This window comes from Thalassophryne amazonica, chromosome 17, assembly GCF_902500255.1.
Source record: "Thalassophryne amazonica chromosome 17, fThaAma1.1, whole genome shotgun sequence".
Classification (NCBI taxonomy): domain Eukaryota; kingdom Metazoa; phylum Chordata; class Actinopteri; order Batrachoidiformes; family Batrachoididae; genus Thalassophryne; species Thalassophryne amazonica.
The window spans coordinates 1,825,922-1,845,095 of NC_047119.1; the positions used below are offsets into that span (position 1 = coordinate 1,825,922).

The 19,174-nt window shown below is 42.0% G+C and overlaps 1 protein-coding gene across 1 annotated transcript in view; it reads left to right on the forward strand.

The window, feature by feature from the left end:
- The first annotated feature begins 14,786 nt into the window (after positions 1 to 14,786).
- Positions 14,787 to 19,174, forward strand: part of ube2l3a (ubiquitin-conjugating enzyme E2L 3a) — a 30,650-nt gene continuing 26,262 nt past the window's right edge. The window contains exon 1 of the mRNA XM_034192657.1: positions 14,787 to 15,029. Coding sequence (XP_034048548.1) covers positions 15,009 to 15,029 — 21 coding nt within the window. The 5' untranslated portion in view covers positions 14,787 to 15,008. The remainder of the gene's footprint in view (positions 15,030 to 19,174) is intronic.

Sequence of the window (19,174 nt, forward strand, 5' to 3'; positions counted from 1 at the left end):
TAGAGCAACAGACTCTTTTTCCGGGCTAAGTGAAGATCTTCTAAGTTAGTGAGACGCCATTTCCTCTCCAACTTACGGTTATCTGCTTTAAGCTACAAGTTTGTGAGTTATACCACGGAGTCAGGCACTTCTGATTTAAAGCTCTCTTTTTTAGAGGAGCTACAGCATCCAAAGTTGTCTTCAATGAGGATGTAAAACTATTGACGAGATACTCTATCTCACTTACAGAGTTTAGGTAGCTACTCTGCACTGTGTTGGTATATGGCATTAGAGAACATAAAGAAGGAATCATATCCTTAAACCTAGTTACAGCGCTTTCTGAAAGACTTCTAGTGTAATGAAACTTATTCCCCACTGCTGGGTAGTCCATCAGAGTAAATGTAAATGTTATTAAGAAATGATCAGACAGAAGGGAGTTTTCAGGGAATACTGTTAAGTCTTCTATTTCCATACCATAAGTCAGAACAAGATCTAAGATATGATTAAAGTGGTGGGTGGACTCATTTACTTTTTGAGCAAAGCCAATAGAGTCAAATAATAGATTAAATGCAGTGTTGAGGCTGTCATTCTCAGCATCTGTGTGGATGTTAAAATCGCCCACTATAATTATCTTATCTGAGCTAAGCACTAAGTCAGACAAAAGGTCTGAAAATTCACAGAGAAACTCACAGTAACGACCAGGTGGACGATAGATAATAACAAATAAAACTGGTTTTTGGGACTTCCAATTTGGATGGACAAGACTAAGAGTCAAGCTTTCAAATGAATTAAAGCTCTGTCTGGGTTTTTGATTAATTAATAAGCTGGAATGGAAGATTGCTGCTAATCCTCCGCCCCGGCCCGTGCTACGAGCATTCTGACAGTTAGTGTGACTCGGGGGTGTTGACTCATTTAAACTAACATATTCATCCTGCTGTAACCAGGTTTCTGTAAGGCAGAATAAATCAATATGTTGATCAATTATTATATCATTTACCAACAGGGACTTAGAAGAGAGAGACCTAATGTTTAATAGACCACATTTAACTGTTTTAGTCTGTGGTGCAGTTGAAGGTGCTATATTATTTTTTCTTTTTGAATTTTTATGCTTAAATAGATTTTTGCTGGTTATTGGTAGTCTGGGAGCAGGCACCGTCTCTACGAGGATGGGGTAATGAGGGGATGGCAGGGGGAGAGAAGCTGCAGAGAGGTGTGTAAGACTACAACTCTGCTTCCTGGTCCCAACCCTGGATAGTCACGGTTTGGAGGATTTAAGAAAATTGGCCAGATTTCTAGAAATGAGAGCTGCTCCATCCAAAGTGGGATGGATGCCGTCTCTCCTAACAAGACCAGGTTTTCCCCAGAAGCTTTGCCAATTATCTATGAAGCCCACCTCATTTTTTGGACACCACTCAGACAGCCAGCAATTCAAGGAGAACATGCGGCTAAACATGTCACTCCCGGTCCGATTGGGGAGGGGCCCAGAGAAAACTACAGAGTCCGACATTGTTTTTGCAAAGTTACACACCGATTCAATGTTAATTTTAGTGACCTCCGATTGGCGTAACCGGGTGTCATTACTGCCGACGTGAATTACAATCTTACCAAATTTACGCTTAGCCTTAGCCAGCAGTTTCAAATTTCCTTCAATGTCGCCTGCTCTGGCCCCCGGAAGACAATTGACTATGGTTGCTGGTGTCGCTAACTTCACATTTCTCAAAACAGAGTCGCCAATAACCAGAGTTTGATCCTCGGCGGGTGTGTCGTCGAGTGGGGAAAAACGGTTCGAGATGTGAACGGGTTGGCGGTGTACACGGGGCTTCTGTTTAGGGCTACGCTTCCTCCTCACAGTCACCCAGTCAGCCTGCTTTCCCGGCTGCTCGGGATCTGCGAGGGGGGAACTAACGGCGGCTAAGCTACCTTGGTCCGCACCGACTACAGGGGCCTGGCTAGCTGTAGAATTTTCCACGGTGCGGAGCTGAGTCTCCAATTCGCCCAGCCTGGCCTCCAAAGCTACGAATAAGCTACACTTATTACAAGTACCGTTACTGCTAAAGGAGGCCGAGGAATAACTAAACATTTCACACCCAGAGCAGAAAAGTGCGGGAGAGACAGGAGAAGCCGCCATGCTAAATCGGCTAAGAGCTAGTAGCTATGCTAAGCTAGCAGATTCCTAAAAACACGCAAAGTGAATAATGTGTAAATAATTTAGAGGTGATTCAGCAGAGGGAGTGCTTTAGTTAAGGCACATGAAGATTACACTGGGAAACAAATCGTAATCTAGATAACTAGATCAATCTAACTGCGCAGATTAAACAGCTAACAGATACAGAAAAACACCGCTGTGCTCCGGAACAGGAAGTGATACAATACCGCAGTGAGAGCCAACCACCACATCCGAGTGGACACCATTCAAGAAATTCAGCTGGTTTTCGGTGAAAATTTTAAGGACAAGTTGGAACATGTCCTGCTGTTAAACAATTTCTCAGATACTCAATCAACTGAAAGCCATCAAAAGCCACCTGGTTTTTACAAATGACTATCAACACGGAGGTGTTCTTCCTGTGGCGGCGCGCCGCGCCGGGTGCCTGCCGACGCACCAGTCTTTCCGCACGTCTTTCATTACAAAATCTCCTTTAACAGTGGAATGTCCAGATAAACTGCTGATTCTGACCTCTTCTGAAACTTCTCTGTTCTCTCACGATGTCCTGGGTCAACAGAGGCTTAAATTTGGAGGTTTTCAGCTCGAAACAGGCTGACGACGGCGCCTGGGAGCGCTGCGCGACATCCCGCTCCGTGGGAAGGCCTTAAAGCGACAGCAACACTCCATAATCTCTCATCAGCCATTAAAATTTTCACTGAAAACCAGCTGAATTTCTCGAATGGTGTCGACTTCGATCTGCCTCACAGGTTCTGAAAAAATTTTGATCAAACAAAGCGCCAGTCTCTCAGGAAGTTCCCAGACAAAAGAAATCCAACGAGAGGGGTGGACCACTCCTCACTCAAAGCCTGCCCACAGGCGAATGACGTAACCGACAGGCGTGAAAAAACTCACGCATGCGCACGAGGATTCAAGGTTGGCTGATGTAATCGCACGTGATTCAAATCCATATAGTTTTTGAAAAAAATAAAAAGGTAGGATACTTTTCTAGTAGACCTCGTATATGATAGAAAAGTCTTTGCAACATATAGGTGGCGCCACCAGGAGGTGCTGTGAAAGTGTTTCTATAGCCAAAACAAATCAGGGTGAGATCTATCTTCATGCAAAATTTCATACTTGTTTCCAAAAGTGCACATATTTTCATCTATGCCTCTAGACTATTAATCCCTTTGCTGTCCAAGTTACATTTGTATCAGAATCTTTTTGTTTGTTTGCTTGTAGCCAGTTTTGGTGGAAGGTTCCAAGTTCCATTACATCTACATTCTTTCAGTAATTAACTTTGTTAGGAAATAAACTCAGTCCTGTTCTAAATTGTGCTGTTATTTTTGTTTGTCTTCTTTATTCCCAGAAAGTCTCAAATTTAATGTCTGTATTTTTGGAACAGGTGATTGCACTGTTTCTGCTCATTTACACCCTGAAGCTGCCTTAAGGATACAGTTACAACTAAACCCTTTAACACACAACTTTTCTGTAGTGCATATATTCCATTGTATTAAACAATGTGTCAAGTCAGTAATGGCAAATTTATTTCTATTTAAAATCAAGAAGGTACGTGTGAGTGCACATGCAGACCCTGCACTGACACGAGCCCCTTTAAAGCTACAGTGTGTAGGATTTATATAGCACTCATAACCAACTGCTATTGAGTGTATAATTATATGCAGCAATAAATCAATGTCTTTTCATAAGGTTAGAAAAAGCCCTTCATGTCTACACAAGAGCAGGTCAATTCAGTTTCAATTTATTTTCATTTATATAGCCCCAAATCTCAACAGAGTTGCCTCAAGGTGCTTCACACAAGTAAGGTCTAACCTTACTAACCCCCAGAGCAGCAGCTGAGGAAGAAACCTCAAGCAGACCAGACTCAAAGGGGTGATCCTCTGCTTGGGCCATGCTACAAACATAAATTACAGAACAATTCACAAAACGAATATACAGGAAATGCTGTTGGTGCACAGGACAGGAGGGTCTCCAGCACAAATACAACTCCCATCTCTGGATGGAGCTGCACCTTAAACAGAGAGAAAAAAAACTGAATGAAGCATCAGAAAGACAAGAAATACAGTATAATTTGTCAGCATTAAACAACAAGAAAAACAGGAAATACTAAGGTGATCGCCGGCCACTAGCCCTAAATTTCACTAAAAGACCCAGAATTTAGGTAAAGCTGTGGCTCTGTTTACTAATAAAATGAATTTAAAAGAGTAAAAAGCATAGTAACATATTATACCAGTATGTTAGCCATATGAAAGGGAAAATAAGTGTGTCTTAAGTCTGAACTTCTACAGAATCTGACTGTTTTATTGACGCAGGGAGATCATTCCACAGAACAGGGGCACGATAAGAGAAAGCTCTGTGACCCGCAGACTTCTTATTCACCTTAGGGACAAAAAGTAGTCCTGCACCCTGAGAACGTAAAGCCCGGGCCGGTACGTAAGGTTTAATTAGGTCAGCTAGGTAGGGAGGTGCCAGTCTGTGAACAATTTTACAGACTAGTAGCAGAACCTTAAAATCTGATCTCACAGGGACAGGAAGCCAGCGAAGAGACGCCAAAATGGGTGTAATGTGGTCAAACCTTCTGCTTCGTTTCAAAAGTCTGACTGCAGCATTTTGAACCAATTGGAGACCCCTAATGCTGTACTGTGGTAAACCAGAAAATAAAACATTGCAGTAGTCCAATCTAGAAGAGACAAACACATGAATCAGGGTCTCAGCATCAGCCATAGATAGGATGGGACAAATCTTTGCTGTACTTTGCAGGTGGAAGAAAGCAGTCCTAGTAATATTTCTAATGTGGAGGGCAAAGGACAACGTAGGATCAAAAATTACCCGAAAGTTCCTCACTTTCTCAGTGTGATGTATGACAGATGAGCCTAGGCTGAGTGTTAACTGGTCAAATTGATCCTGATGTCCCACTGGACCAAGAACCATCATTTGAGTCTTAGAGTTTAAAAGTAGGAAGTTTCTAGACATCCAACTTCTCACTGATGCAAGGCAATCTTCTAAGGATTTTATGTGAATGATATTACCAGCAGTTATCGGCATATATAACTGAGTATCATCAGCATAGTAGTGAAAGGTAATCCCAAAATGCTGCAATATGTGTCCAAGGGGTGCTATATAAAGGGAGAAAAGCAGGGGGCCTAAGACAGACCCCTGTGGAACCCCAAATTTCATCCCCTCACATAGGCTGCTGTGTTACCCCACCATGCTCAAAACATGGCTTTTGCATTTTTTTAGATGAACTGAGACTTGAGTAGAAAGAAGAAGAATCAGCAATTTCTCCCCCACTCATATTCTCCTGGTTGCTAACAAGTTTGAGAACCCTCATTTTTGTGAAATAGAGGATCAAGATATTTAATTTCAATGGAGGTCTGTTGACATGGGACACATGTTTACATTGTCAAAGCAAGTGTTACATGGAGCAAAAAATAAAAATGAAGATGTACATACAACAATATTCTACAGTAAATAAGTGTGTAAACTTGCTTATCACAAGATAAGGAAAGGCAGCATGAAGCCCTGTTGACTATCAATTCAATCAATTTTTTTTTTTATATAGCGCCAAATCACAACAAACAGTTGCCCCAAGGCGCTTTATATTGTAAGGCAAGGCCATACAATAATGATGTAAAACCCCAACGGTCAAAACGACCCCCTGTGAGCAAGCACTTGGCTACAGTGGGAAGGAAAAACTCCCTTTTAACAGGAAGAAACCTCCAGCAGAACCAGGCTCAGGGAGGGGCAGTCTTCTGCTGGGACTGGTTGGGGCTGAGGGAGAGAACCAGGAAAAAGACATGCTGTGGAGGGGAGCAGAGATCGATCACTAATGATTAAATGCAGAGTGGTGCATACAGAGCAAAAAGAGAAAGAAACAGTGCATCATGGGAACCCCCCAGCAGTCTACGTCTATAGCAGCATAACTAAGGGATGGTTCAGGGTCACCTGATCCAGCCCTAACTATAAGCTTTAGCAAAAAGGAAAGTTTTAAGCCTAATCTTAAAAGTAGAGAGGGTGTCTGTCTCCCTGATCTGAATTGGGAGCTGGTTCCACAGGAGAGGAGCCTGAAAGCTGAAGGCTCTGCCTCCCATTCTACTCTTACAAACCCTAGGAACTACAAGTAAGCCTGCAGTCTGAGAGCGAAGCGCTCTATTGGGGTGATATGGTACTACGAGGTCCCTAAGATAAGATGGGACCTGATTATTCAAAACCTTATAAGTAAGAAGAAGAATTTTAAATTCTATTCTAGAATTAACAGGAAGCCAATGAAGAGAGGCCAATATGGGTGAGATATGCTCTCTCCTTCTAGTCCCCGTCAGTACTCTAGCTGCAGCATTTTGAATTAACTGAAGGCTTTTTAGGGAACTTTTAGGACAACCTGATAATAATGAATTACAATAGTCCAGCCTAGAGGAAATAAATGCATGAATTAGTTTTTCAGCATCACTCTGAGACAAGACCTTTCTGATTTTAGAGATATTGCGTAAATGCAAAAAAGCAGTCCTACATATTTGTTTAATATGCGCTTTGAATGACATATCCTGATCAAAAATGACTCCAAGATTTCTCACAGTATTACTAGAGGTCAGGGTAATGCCATCCAGAGTAAGGATCTGGTTAGACACCATGTTTCTAAGATTTGTGGGGCCAAGAACAATAACTTCAGTTTTATCTGAGTTTAAAAGCAGGAAATTAGAGGTCATCCATGTCTTTATGTCTGTAAGACAATCCTGCAGTTTAGCTAATTGGTGTGTGTCCTCTGGCTTCATGGATAGATAAAGCTGGGTATCATCTGCATAACAATGAAAATTTAAGCAATACCGTCTAATAATACTGCCTAAGGGAAGCATGTATAAAGTGAATAAAATTGGTCCTAGCACAGAACCTTGTGGAACTCCATAATTAACTTTAGTCTGTGAAGAAGATTCCCCATTTACATGAACAAATTGTAATCTATTAGACAAATATGATTCAAACCACCGCAGCGCAGTGCCTTTAATACCTATGGCATGCTCTAATCTCTGTAATAAAATTTTATGGTCAACAGTATCAAAAGCAGCACTGAGGTCTAACAGAACAAGCACAGAGATGAGTCCACTGTCCGAGGCCATAAGAAGATCATTTGTAACCTTCACTAATGCTGTTTCTGTACTATGATGAATTCTAAAACCTGACTGAAACTCTTCAAATAGACCATTCCTCTGCAGATGATCAGTTAGCTGTTTTACAACTACCCTTTCAAGAATTTTTGAGAGAAAAGGAAGGTTGGAGATTGGCCTATAATTAGCTAAGATAGCTGGGTCAAGTGATGGCTTTTTAAGTAATGGTTTAATTACTGCCACCTTAAAAGCCTGTGGTACATAGCCAACTAACAAAGATAGATTGATCATATTTAAGATCGAAGCATTAAATAATGGTAGGGCTTCCTTGAGCAGCCTGGTAGGAATGGGGTCTAATAAACATGTTGATGGTTTGGATGAAGTAACTAATGAAAATAACTCAGACAGAACAATCGGAGAGAAAGAGTCTAACCAAATACCGGCATCACTGAAAGCAGCCAAAGATAACGATACGTCTTTGGGATGGTTATGAGTAATTTTTTCTCTAATAGTTAAAATTTTGTTAGCAAAGAAAGTCATGAACTCATTACTAGTTAAAGTTAATGGAATACTCAGCTCAATAGAGCTCTGACTCTTTGTCAGCCTGGCTACAGTGCTGAAAAGAAACCTGGGGTTGTTCTTATTTTCTTCAATTAGTGATGAGTAGAAAGATGTCCTAGCTTTACGGAGGGCTTTTTTATAGAGCAACAGACTCTTTTTCCAGGCTAAGTGAAGATCTTCTAAATTAGTGAGACGCCATTTCCTCTCCAACTTACGGGTTATCTGCTTTAAGCTACGAGTTTGAGAGTTATACCATGGAGTCAGACACTTCTGATTTAAAGCTCTCTTTTTCAGAGGAGCTACAGCATCCAAAGTTGTCTTCAATGAGGATGTAAAACTATTGACGAGATACTCTATCTCCCTTACAGAGTTTAGGTAGCTACTCTGCACTGTGTTGTTATATGGCATTAGAGAACATAAAGAAGGAATCATATCCTTAAACCTAGTTACAGCGCTTTCTGAAAGACTTCTAGTGTAATGAAACTTATTCCCTACTGCTGGGTAGTCCATCAGAGTAAATGTAAATGTTATTAAAAAATGATCAGACAGAAGGGAGTTTTCAGGGAATACTGTTAAGTCTTCTATTTCCATACCATAAGTCAGAACAAGATCTAAGATATGATTAAAGTGGTGGGTGGACTCATTTACTTTTTGAATAAAGCCAATAGAGTCTAATAATAGATTAAATGCAGTGTTGAGGCTGTCATTCTCAGCATCTGTGTGGATGTTAAAATCGCCCACTATAATTATCTTATCTGAGCTAAGCACTAAGTCAGACAAAAGGTCTGAAAATTCACAGAGAAACTCACAGTAACGACCAGGTGGACGATAGATAATAACAAATAAAACTGGTTTTTGGGACTTCCAATTTGGATGGACAAGACTAAGAGACAAGCTTTCAAATGAATTAAAGCTCTGTCTGGGTTTTTGATTAATTAATAAGCTGGAATGGAAGATTGCTGCTAATCCTCCGCCCCGGCCCGTGCTACGAGCATTCTGACAGTTAGTGTGACTCGGGGGTGTTGACTCATTTAAACTAACATATTCATCCTGCTGTAACCAGGTTTCTGTTAGGCAGAATAAATCAATATGTTGATCAATTATTATATCATTTACCAACAGGGACTTAGAAGAGAGAGACCTAATGTTTAATAGATCACATTTAACTGTTTTAGTCTGTGGTGCAGTTGAAGGTGCTATATTATTTTTTCTTTTTGAATTTTTATGCTTAAATAGATTTTTGCTGGTTATTGGTAGTCTGGGAGCAGGCACCGTCTCTACGGGGATGGGGTAATGAGGGGATGGCAGGGGGAGAGAAGCTGCAGAGAGGTGTGTAAGACTACAACTCTGCTTCCTGGTCCCAACCCTGGATAGTCACGGTTTGGAGGATTTAAGAAAATTAGCCAGATTTCTAGAAATGAGAGCTGCTCCATCCAAAGTGGGATGGATGCCGTCTCTCCTAACAAGACCAGGTTTTCCCCAGAAGCTTCGCCAATTATCTATGAAGCCCACCTCATTTTTTGGACACCACTCAGACAGCCAGCAATTCAAGGAGAACATGCGGCTAAACATGTCACTCCCGGTCTGATTGGGGAGGGGCCCAGAGAAAACTACAGAGTCCGACATTGTTTTTGCAAAGTTACACACCGATTTAATGTTAATTTTAGTGACCTCCGATTGGCGTAACCGGGTGTCATTACTGCCGACGTGAATTACAATCTTACCAAATTTACGCTTAGCCTTAGCCAGCAGTTTCAAATTTCCTTCAATGTCGCCTGCTCTGGCCCCCGGAAGACAATTGACTATGGTTGCTGGTGTTGCTAACTTCACATTTCTCAAAACAGAGTCGCCAATAACCAGAGTTTGATCCTCGGCGGGTGTGTCGTCGAGTGGGGAAAAACGGTTAGAAATGTGAACGGGTTGGCGGTGTACACGGGGCTTCTGTTTAGGGCTACGCTTCCTCCTCACAGTCACCCAGTCAGCCTGCTTTCCCGGCTGCTCGGGATCTGCCAGGGGGGAACTAACGGCGGCTAAGCTACCTTGGTCCGCACCGACTACAGGGGCCTGGCTAGCTGTAGAATTTTCCACGGTGCGGAGCCGAGTCTCCAATTCGCCCAGCCTGGCCTCCAAAGCTACGAATAAGCTACACTTATTACAAGTACCATTACTGCTAAAGGAGGCCGAGGAATAACTAAACATTTCACACCCAGAGCAGAAAAGTGCGGGAGAGACAGGAGAAGTCGCCATGCTAAATCGGCTAAGAGCTAGTAGCTACGCTAAGCTAGCGGATTCCTAAAAACACGCAAAGTGAATAATGTGTAAATAATTTAGAGGTGATTCAGCAGAATGAGTGCTTTAGTTAAGGCACGTAAAGATTACACTGGGAAACAAATCGTAATCTAGATAACTAGATCAATCTAACTGCGCAGATTAAACAGCTAACAGATACAGAAAAACACCGCTGTGCTCCGGAACAGGAAGTGATACCAAGAAAGACTAAGAAACAGAAACATGAAGCTTGGTATCTCACGGGGCTGTGACAGAGTGAACGGCATCCGAGAGGGAATTTGTGAATTTTCGCAAAATGTAAGGGTGTTTCTATTCCGTCGTGAGTCACGGGGCCTTGCTCACTTCGCTTGAATTTTGAACTGTTAAAAAATTACACAGCAACAAATTTCCTCCCTAAATACTGGCGGAGCCATTGCGGCTGTTGGATTAACACCTTGTCACACTGTGATTATTTAGCCAGCGTGTGCTGACCATATTAAAAACGCTGGCGTATGTCTAATAAGTTATGGATAAGTTTTACGTTGAAGCATGCGGCCAAGTACCTTGAAAATTTTGGGGCATGCACAATATTTTTGTTTTCCTTTGGAAAGCTTTTAACAATGGAATCACATTGGAATTACAACCATAAAAGGAAAGAAACTGAAATTGCAGACGGAATCACAGATTAATAATGTGCAGCTATTCGCCGCTTTCCCATCTCCAATCATCCATATTGTGCCATCAGACAGGTTCCGGTTTCGTTTGCTGCCAACTCAGCTGTGTAAGTTTTAGCAAGAAAAATGCCAGAAGTACTGAAATGTAAGTACTATCTTCTCTCCTAACATTTTATGTCTTTTAAAACTGTGTATGTGCTTATGAAATGAAAAAAAAAAAAAAAAATCACAGAAAGGTTTGTTTACATGGGTGATTTTCTTTTTAGCACTGGACTGCTGAGGTTTGCACATTCACCCGTCACTGCCCAATATCTCTCTCTAGCTGATGTTTTTCCAGCCATGCTATTAATATAAATGACAAACTTGAGGCCTAGCAGACTGTTCAGCATTATGGGTTTAGTATTCTCAGTTTTGTGTCCAATTTGCGCAGTAGTCTCACGGTCAGCTCAGTCACCTGCAGTCTTGTTCAGAAGTACTGACACCACCAATCATGCTTGCATTTTCATTTTGGGCTTCTTATTGAAGGAAAGCTTCATCTCAAAGCAGAGATAGGTGTGATGAACTATTTTTGTCCCTTGGAGCTGAAGCTGATTTTTGTTATAATACTCAAAGAATTAAACTGAAATTTTATGTTGCCAATCTTGGCAACATAGGGACAGTTTTCCATCCCTGAAAAACCTGGTCTGTTAAACAGCTGTCATATGCAGATCTGAAGCGAGTGGTACCAGCAGTTCATCACATTCAAAGGGCTCACCAAAGATCCAGCGGAAGCAAGGAGGTTATAGTGGAAACTGGTGCAAAGCCCCCGGCTGTGAGACCAAGTCAGGCAGAGACAAGGAGCTCGGGATCAAGACGAGCTCCTACCTCTTCCCCAAAAATGATGCCAAGAACATTGCAAGGAGGAAGCTTTGGCTAAAAGCCATGTCCCAAGAGAAATGGGCACCCCGGTGTTGCAGACTGAACGTGGAGGTGGGGGGACTGATTTCTAGGGGGGATCAATCGGTCTGCGACACCAGGTCCAGCAGTCATAGTTAAGTATTTAGTGGTTGTCCCCCCCCCTCTGGAAAAATCATGATTATTTACTTACTTATGTTGGAAAATGTGACATGTACATAACAGATCTTTTTTTTTTTATTTGGAACATACTTGTATATTGAAAATGTATTAAAAAGACCGATTTCCTTGTAACAAAAAAAAAACTGAAAGTGTCTTATTTCCATGCTTCTTTATTTTCCTTCACTCAGAGATCTTTTGTTGTCTGACTCATTACACCTGTTGAGTGATGACTGTATTTTTAAGAGATTCAGATATTTGGGGCAGAGCAGAACCTTCTTTGCAACAAATTCATCCACTAATGTTGGAAGCAGGTGAGGAAAGTAGAAATTCTGAAGGTGTTTCATGTGTCTGTAAAGACTTTGTCAAATGAAATGTCCAAGTCCAGGTGCTCAGTTTGTGTCCAGATGACCAGCTGCAGACAGACACATGACTGTCAGCCAGACCTGGACAGATGTAAAAATATGTCTTAGGGTTTATTTTAATGAAGGCTCACATGTATTCTGTTACATTAGTTCATAGATTATAATTAACTAAAGTTACCCACCTGGTGACCTGCGCTGAATGAACACCTGCTGTTTGTGTTTCACCTGATGCTGAAACTCAAACCCAGGCTCTGTGATCAGGGACTTTAAGGCTCCTGATGGCCTCTACATCTGCCTGAAGGTAAATAAATTGTGTCCTAAAACCTCTTTTGCAGAACGGGACCGACCTTATTAATGTGCAGGTCCTGATGTACCTCAGATTTTTTTCAGATTGTTCACTGTTAAGTAGAGGTGGGCGGATTGATCCTAATATCAATACCAATGCTGGTATTGATATTGAACGATCCTTGTGTAAAAAGATCAATGCTCAAGCTTTTTTTCTCTCCCGCACACACTGACTGCTGCGCACGCAGATTCATCAGAGTCTACTCTCTGTAAGAGCAGCGCTGCGCTGTGTCACACAACACGGAGCAGCGCACCCTTGTATTGTGGTTTGTCCTCTACATCAGGAGATTTTGTTTTAAGTTGTGTTGGGTGATATTTTTTTAATCAAAAATGTTGATTTTGTTGTATTTTGTTGTCACATACAATGTTTGGTGAAATTCTATCCTAGGTCTTTTGGATCCTTTGGATCTATGAAGCTTAAATATGAAAAAGTATCTGTATCAGTATCGATATCGGTGATACTGGGCCTGTATTTACTTGGTATCGGATCAATACCAAAATTCCCGGTATTGTCCACCTCTGCTGTTAAGCCTGACAGTAGGCCCTGAATTGGGCCAGATACTGGCCTCTCTCTCCTGGCCTGTGATTGGTTAGCAGCCGAGACACTGATGTCAGCCCATGTGTCAGCCTCACGTTGATGTGGCATGAGCGCTACTCTCCTAGTGGTCGTTTAGGAGTGGGAACTCTCACTCCAAAACATAATTTCTCCACTGTGAGATCAATAAAGTATATCTCATCTCAAAATGGAGGCCAGTATCCGGACAAATTCATAGCCGCTGGACATGCTGGACTCCAAAAAATGATGCCCAGCTCTTCCACCATTTGGAAGATTCAGACAGCTTTCAGTGGCTTTTCAGTCGTGTGACTATCCGAGAAATTGTGGAAGAGGTGGGCATGTCACAGCATGTCCTGTGAGACTTCAACACGGTGGCGCTTTTGTTCCGCCATCAGCTTTGTGCCAAAGCCATCGGCATGAATTTTGCTGCAACTCTTTTCATGGCCAAATCTTCTGTCATAGTGGAATGTACCGAAAAGTGCTGATGTCCACCTCTTATGCAATTTCTCAGATAGTCACACGACGGTCCCACATCACCACAGCGTTCCCTTTTGGAATGATCTGGCATGTTGATGCCGACCGGAGCGCGGCTCGCTCTCCACTGTTGTGCGGCCATCTTTAAACCGGTTGTACCGCTCCTTAATCTGTGTGATGCCCAGAGGATCGTCACCGAAAGCCGTCTGAATAATCCGAATGGTTTCCACCTGGCTGTCGCCCAGTTTCTGGCAAAATTTGATGCAGTCGCGCTGCTCCAGTTGTTCCGCCATTTCCTTGCAAAGAAAAAACAACGAGAGACTCCACCCATCCTCACACAAAGGCTGCTTACAAGCAAAAGACGCAACCGACAGGCGTGAAAAAATTCACACATGCGCACGAACGTTCAAGGTTTGCTCATGCAAACACACGTGATTCAAATCCATCAGGTTTTTGAAAAAAATAAAAGTCAGATACTTTTCTAACAGACCTCGTATGCAGAATACTGGATACCATACGGAGAACAATTAGCAACAAAACAAGGTAGAACATAATTCAACTATACAAATCACTAGTGAGACCACATCTTGAATACTGCATGCAAGTCTGGAGGCCATATAAGATAAGACTTTATTGATCTCACATATCTGCAACAAGATGTAAATAATTTAGAGAATGTACAGAAAAGAGCTCTGCGGATGATAAGTGGATACAAACATTTACCTTACGAGCAAATATTGAAAATGACTAGACTGACATCACTAGAAATGAGGAGACTTAGAGCTGATTTAATTACTACATACAGAATTATAAATAGTCAACAACGTCGAACCAGGGAAATTCTTTGAATTCGGGGAATCAGACAGGAACCTCAGAGGACATCCGAAAACACTTAAGAAGAGACCTGTGAGACTAAACATTAGGAAATACTCTTTTTCAAGAAGAGTCATTAATGAACGGAATAACTTGTCCAAAGAGGCCGTGAGCAGCGTTACAGTAAATGAATTCAAACATTGAAACTATCCTTAGGAAGTGTGTGTGTGTGTGGGGGGGGCTCTATAGGAGTCAGCGAGGACTCACTGCCCCCCAGAAACCAGTGCCACTAGGGGGCAGACATGAGTCCGGTGAATAAGGTGAATACATACAGATCAGTGGCCGTTGGGCACGCCCGAAAAGTCCAAGGAGCAACTCCTCCTCGTCCCCAAAAGGCTCCGCCCTTTGATTGGCGCAAAGACCTCTGGGAAGTGCTTTGAGACAAGAACGCACAGTTTAGTCCGTTTCAAACCTTCGTTACCATCTCTCTTCTGGTGTCTGGCAATCTGCTGGATAAAGCAAATAAAACAAAAAGAAAAACGATACGACCTTCAGCAGAAGCCGTACTCGACACACGTTTCGAAGCTTCGGAGCAGTGTTCAGATTCAGACGGAGCTCAGAGAAACAGGAAGAACCGAAGAAGACGACGTCGGTATCACAATGGCTAAGCGATTACACAAGGTAAAAATCATTAATCGCACGTTAAGATATTTTAAGTAACGCTGTAACCTTTGTGTATCTGTAAAGATAGGCTAACTACATGAAAACATTGTTTGTTTGTGTGTTTAGCCTTCCTTTCGCCGATAAAATGAAAAGATAATGACGTCGGTGACGCGGCTAGCTGAGAGGGAACTAGTTAGCGCCAGCTGGGCGTGATTCAGCAAACCTAAAACTATCGCAAGGAATCTCACTTCTACGAAGTGTTTTCAAACAACAATTCTCGTTAAATTACAGCTGCTTTTTTCTCCCGATGGTGACATCGCGAAAACCGAGCAGCTGTGTCCCAAACACCGAGGCTTTGGAACATGACGTAAGAAACTGAAGTCATCCAAGACTCGTGTCGAGCTTTTTATACACACACACACACGTACGTACTTAGCCGTATTAATTCTATTCGTATGTAGGGCTATTATGGTTAAGATTAATGGTTGTGGTTAATTTAGTGTAGAAATCTACGTATCAATTATCAATGTCGTTCATCCAGCCGTGTCATCTGGTGGTTGTTTTTCAATCGGCGAAAACATTGTCAAACTCAGTACAAAGACACACAATTTGTTCAATTCAAAGCCGTAAAATGAACCATTGCCGATTACATTGCCTTTTTGACGACCCCAACCCCATTCAACTCTTCCAGGGCCGACAGGGTGCGGGTTTTCTTTGCAACCACCCACTCCACCAGGTGATTTCACTGATTCCATCTGCTCAAAGTGATGTTAATCTGTGAAATTACCTGGTGGAGTGGCTGGTTGCAAAGAGAACCTGCACCCTCTCAGCTTTTTCTGGAATGAGTTGAATACCCCTGGTCTAGACCTTCAGCTGGCAGACAAAACAAGCCAGACCCAATACAAAACCAGTTGATTTCAATTGAAAAGCATACAACCCGAGCGTGTTTTCACAGAGCGGCCAGTCGCGCATCTGTGCAGAAGTGTATTCTTGCCTAATTTATCGCCAGAAGTGACATATACCCGACTGCAAGAACAGAAAATGCATGTAGAAGTAGTATGTGGCTTCATGATCACGTGACCTGTATTGACCAATGAGAGAGATGCTACGTACCAATGAAGTAACAAAAAAAAAAATCAACCTACAGACTGTGAAATATGGCCGCTAAAGGCTTTGAAATGTAAATTGATTTATATCTTTTTTTTTTATCCCATGATGAATCACCCAGATTACATGCATCAATATTCCTGTTCCAGAAGGTATTTATTTCCTGATAACTGTAGGAAATAACAAATCTCCATGTGGCACAATGTTATATTTGTAGTTATGTTTTAACTTTTTTGCTGGCCCTTCATAGTTGAAGTAGAAAGTGTAAGAAAATCTTTAACGTGATTGAAATTCAATCCCAGTGGCGCTGGCTCAGAAGCAATATAAATGCCCTAACACATGCTGGCAGAGAAACACTAAATTTGATATAACCTCTAACACCACTATGCTATGAACAAATATAATTTGGTGTTATTAATAAAGCTAGATGACCACTTTCATTTTGCTTCTGTACAACCATAGTGTAGTTGAACTGAAACAATTCTTCTTCCTGCATATGAGAAAAATTGACCCAGAATACATTGCTTTGTCAACATATGTTTTTCAGTCAGCTGAATTTCTGGTTCCGTTGTTTATAATGCTCGATGTCCATGTTTTTTTAATTTTTTAATTTATTTATTTATTTGCGTGTGTCTACGAGAAAGCCATTCAAGTTTATCTGATTTTGCACAAGTTTGCCCATGAAGGCTTGGAGAGGAAGCAATAATGGTTTTACAATGGCTCTCACTGCGGTATTGTATCACTTCCTGTTCCGGAGCACAGCGGTGTTTTTCTGTATCTGTTAGCTGTTTAATCTGCGCAGTTAGATTGATCTAGTTATCTAGATTACGATTTGTTTCCCAGTGTAATCTTTACGTGCCTTAACTAAAACACTCCTTCTGCTGAATCACCTCTAAATTATTTACACATTATTCACTTTGCGTGTTTTTAGGAATCCGCTAGGTTAGTGTAGCTACTAGCTCTTAGCCGATTTAGCATGGCGGCTTCTCCTGTCTCTCCCGCACTTTTCTGCTCTGGGTGTGAAATGTTTAGTTATTCCTCGGCCTCCTTTAGCAGTAACGGTACTTGTAATAAGTGTAGCTTATTCGTAGCTTTGGAGGCCAGGCTGGGCGAATTGGAGACTCGGCTCCGCACCGTGGAAAATTCTACAGCTAGCCAGGCCCCTGTAGTCGATGCGGACCAAGGTAGCTTAGCCGCCGTTAGTTCCCCCCTGGCAGATCCCGAGCAGCCGGGAAAGCAGGCTGACTGGGTGACTGTGAGGAGGAAGCGTAGCCCTAAACAGAAGCCCCGTGTACACAGCCAACCCGTTCACATCTCTAACCGTTTTTCCCCACTCGACGACACACCCGCCGAGGATCAAACTCTGGTTATTGGCGACTCTGTTTTGAGAAATGTGAAGTTAGCGACACCAGCAACCATAGTCAATTGTCTTCCGGGGGCCAGAGCAGGCGACATTGAAGGAAATTTGAAACTGCTGGCTAAGGCTAAGCGTAAATTTGGTAAGATTGTAATTCACGTCGGCAGTAATGACACCCGGTTACGCCAATCGGAGGTCACTAAAATTAACATTAAATCGGTGTGTAACTTTGCAAAAACAATGTCGGACTCTGTAGTTTTCTCTGGGCCCCTCCCCAATCAGACCGGGAGTGACATGTTTAGCCGCATGTTCTCCTTGAATTGCTGGCTGTCTGAGTGGTGTCCAAAAAATGAGGTGGGCTTCATAGATAATTGGCAAAGCTTCTGGGGAAAACCTGGTCTTGTTAGGAGAGACGGCATCCATCCCACTTTGGATGGAGCAGCTCTCATTTCTAGAAATCTGGCCAATTTTCTTAAATCCTCCAAACCGTGACTATCCAGGGTTGGGACCAGGAAGCAGAGTTGTAGTCTTACACACCTCTCTGCCGCTTCTCTCCCCCTGCCATCCCCTCATTACCCCATCCCCGTAGAGACGGTGCCTGCTCCCAGACCACCAATAACCAGCAAAAATCTATTTAAGCATAAAAATTCAAAAAGAAAAAATAATATAGCACCTTCAACTGCACTACAGACTAAAACAGTTAAATGTGGTCTATTAAACATTAGGTCTCTCTCTTCTAAGTCCCTGTTGGTAAATGATATAATAATTGATCAACATATTGATTTATTCTGCCTAACAGAAACCTGGTTACAGCAGGATGAATATGTTAGTTTAAATGAGTCAACACCCCCGAGTCACACTAACTGTCAGAATGCTCGTAGCACGGGCCGGGGCAGAGGATTAGCAGCAATCTTCCATTCCAGCTTATTAATTAATCAAAAACCCAGACAGAGCTTTAATTCATTTGAAAGCTTGTCTCTTAGTCTTGTCCATCCAAATTGGAAGTCCCAAAAACCAGTTTTATTTGTTATTATCTATCGTCCACCTGGTCGTTACTGTGAGTTTCTCTGTGAATTTTCAGACCTTTTGTCTGACTTAGTGCTTAGCTCAGATAAGATAATTATAGTGGGCGATTTTAACATCCACACAGATGCTGAGAATGACAGCCTCAACACTGCATTTAATCTATTATTAGACTCTATTGGCTTTGCTCAAAAAGTAAATGAGTCCACCCACCACTTTAATCATATCTTAGATCTTGTTCTGACTTATGGTATGGAAATAGAAGACTTAACAGTATTCCCTGAAAACTCCCTTCTGTCTGATCATTTCTTAATAACATTTACATTTACTCTGATGGACTACCCAGCAGTGGGGAATAAGTTTCATTACACTAGAAGTCTTTCAGAAAGCACTGTAACTAGGTTTAAGGATATGATTCCTTCTTTATGTTCTCTAATGCCATATACCAACACAGTGCAGAGTAGCTACCTAAACTCTGTAAGGGAGATAGAGTATCTCGTCAATAGTTTTACATCCTCATTGAAGACAACTTTGGATGCTGTAGCTCCTCTGAAAAAGAGAGCTTTAAATCAGAAGTGTCTGACTCCGTGGTATAACTCACAAACTCGTAGCTTAAAGCAGATAACCCGTAAGTTGGAGAGGAAATGGCGTCTCACTAATTTAGAAGATCTTCACT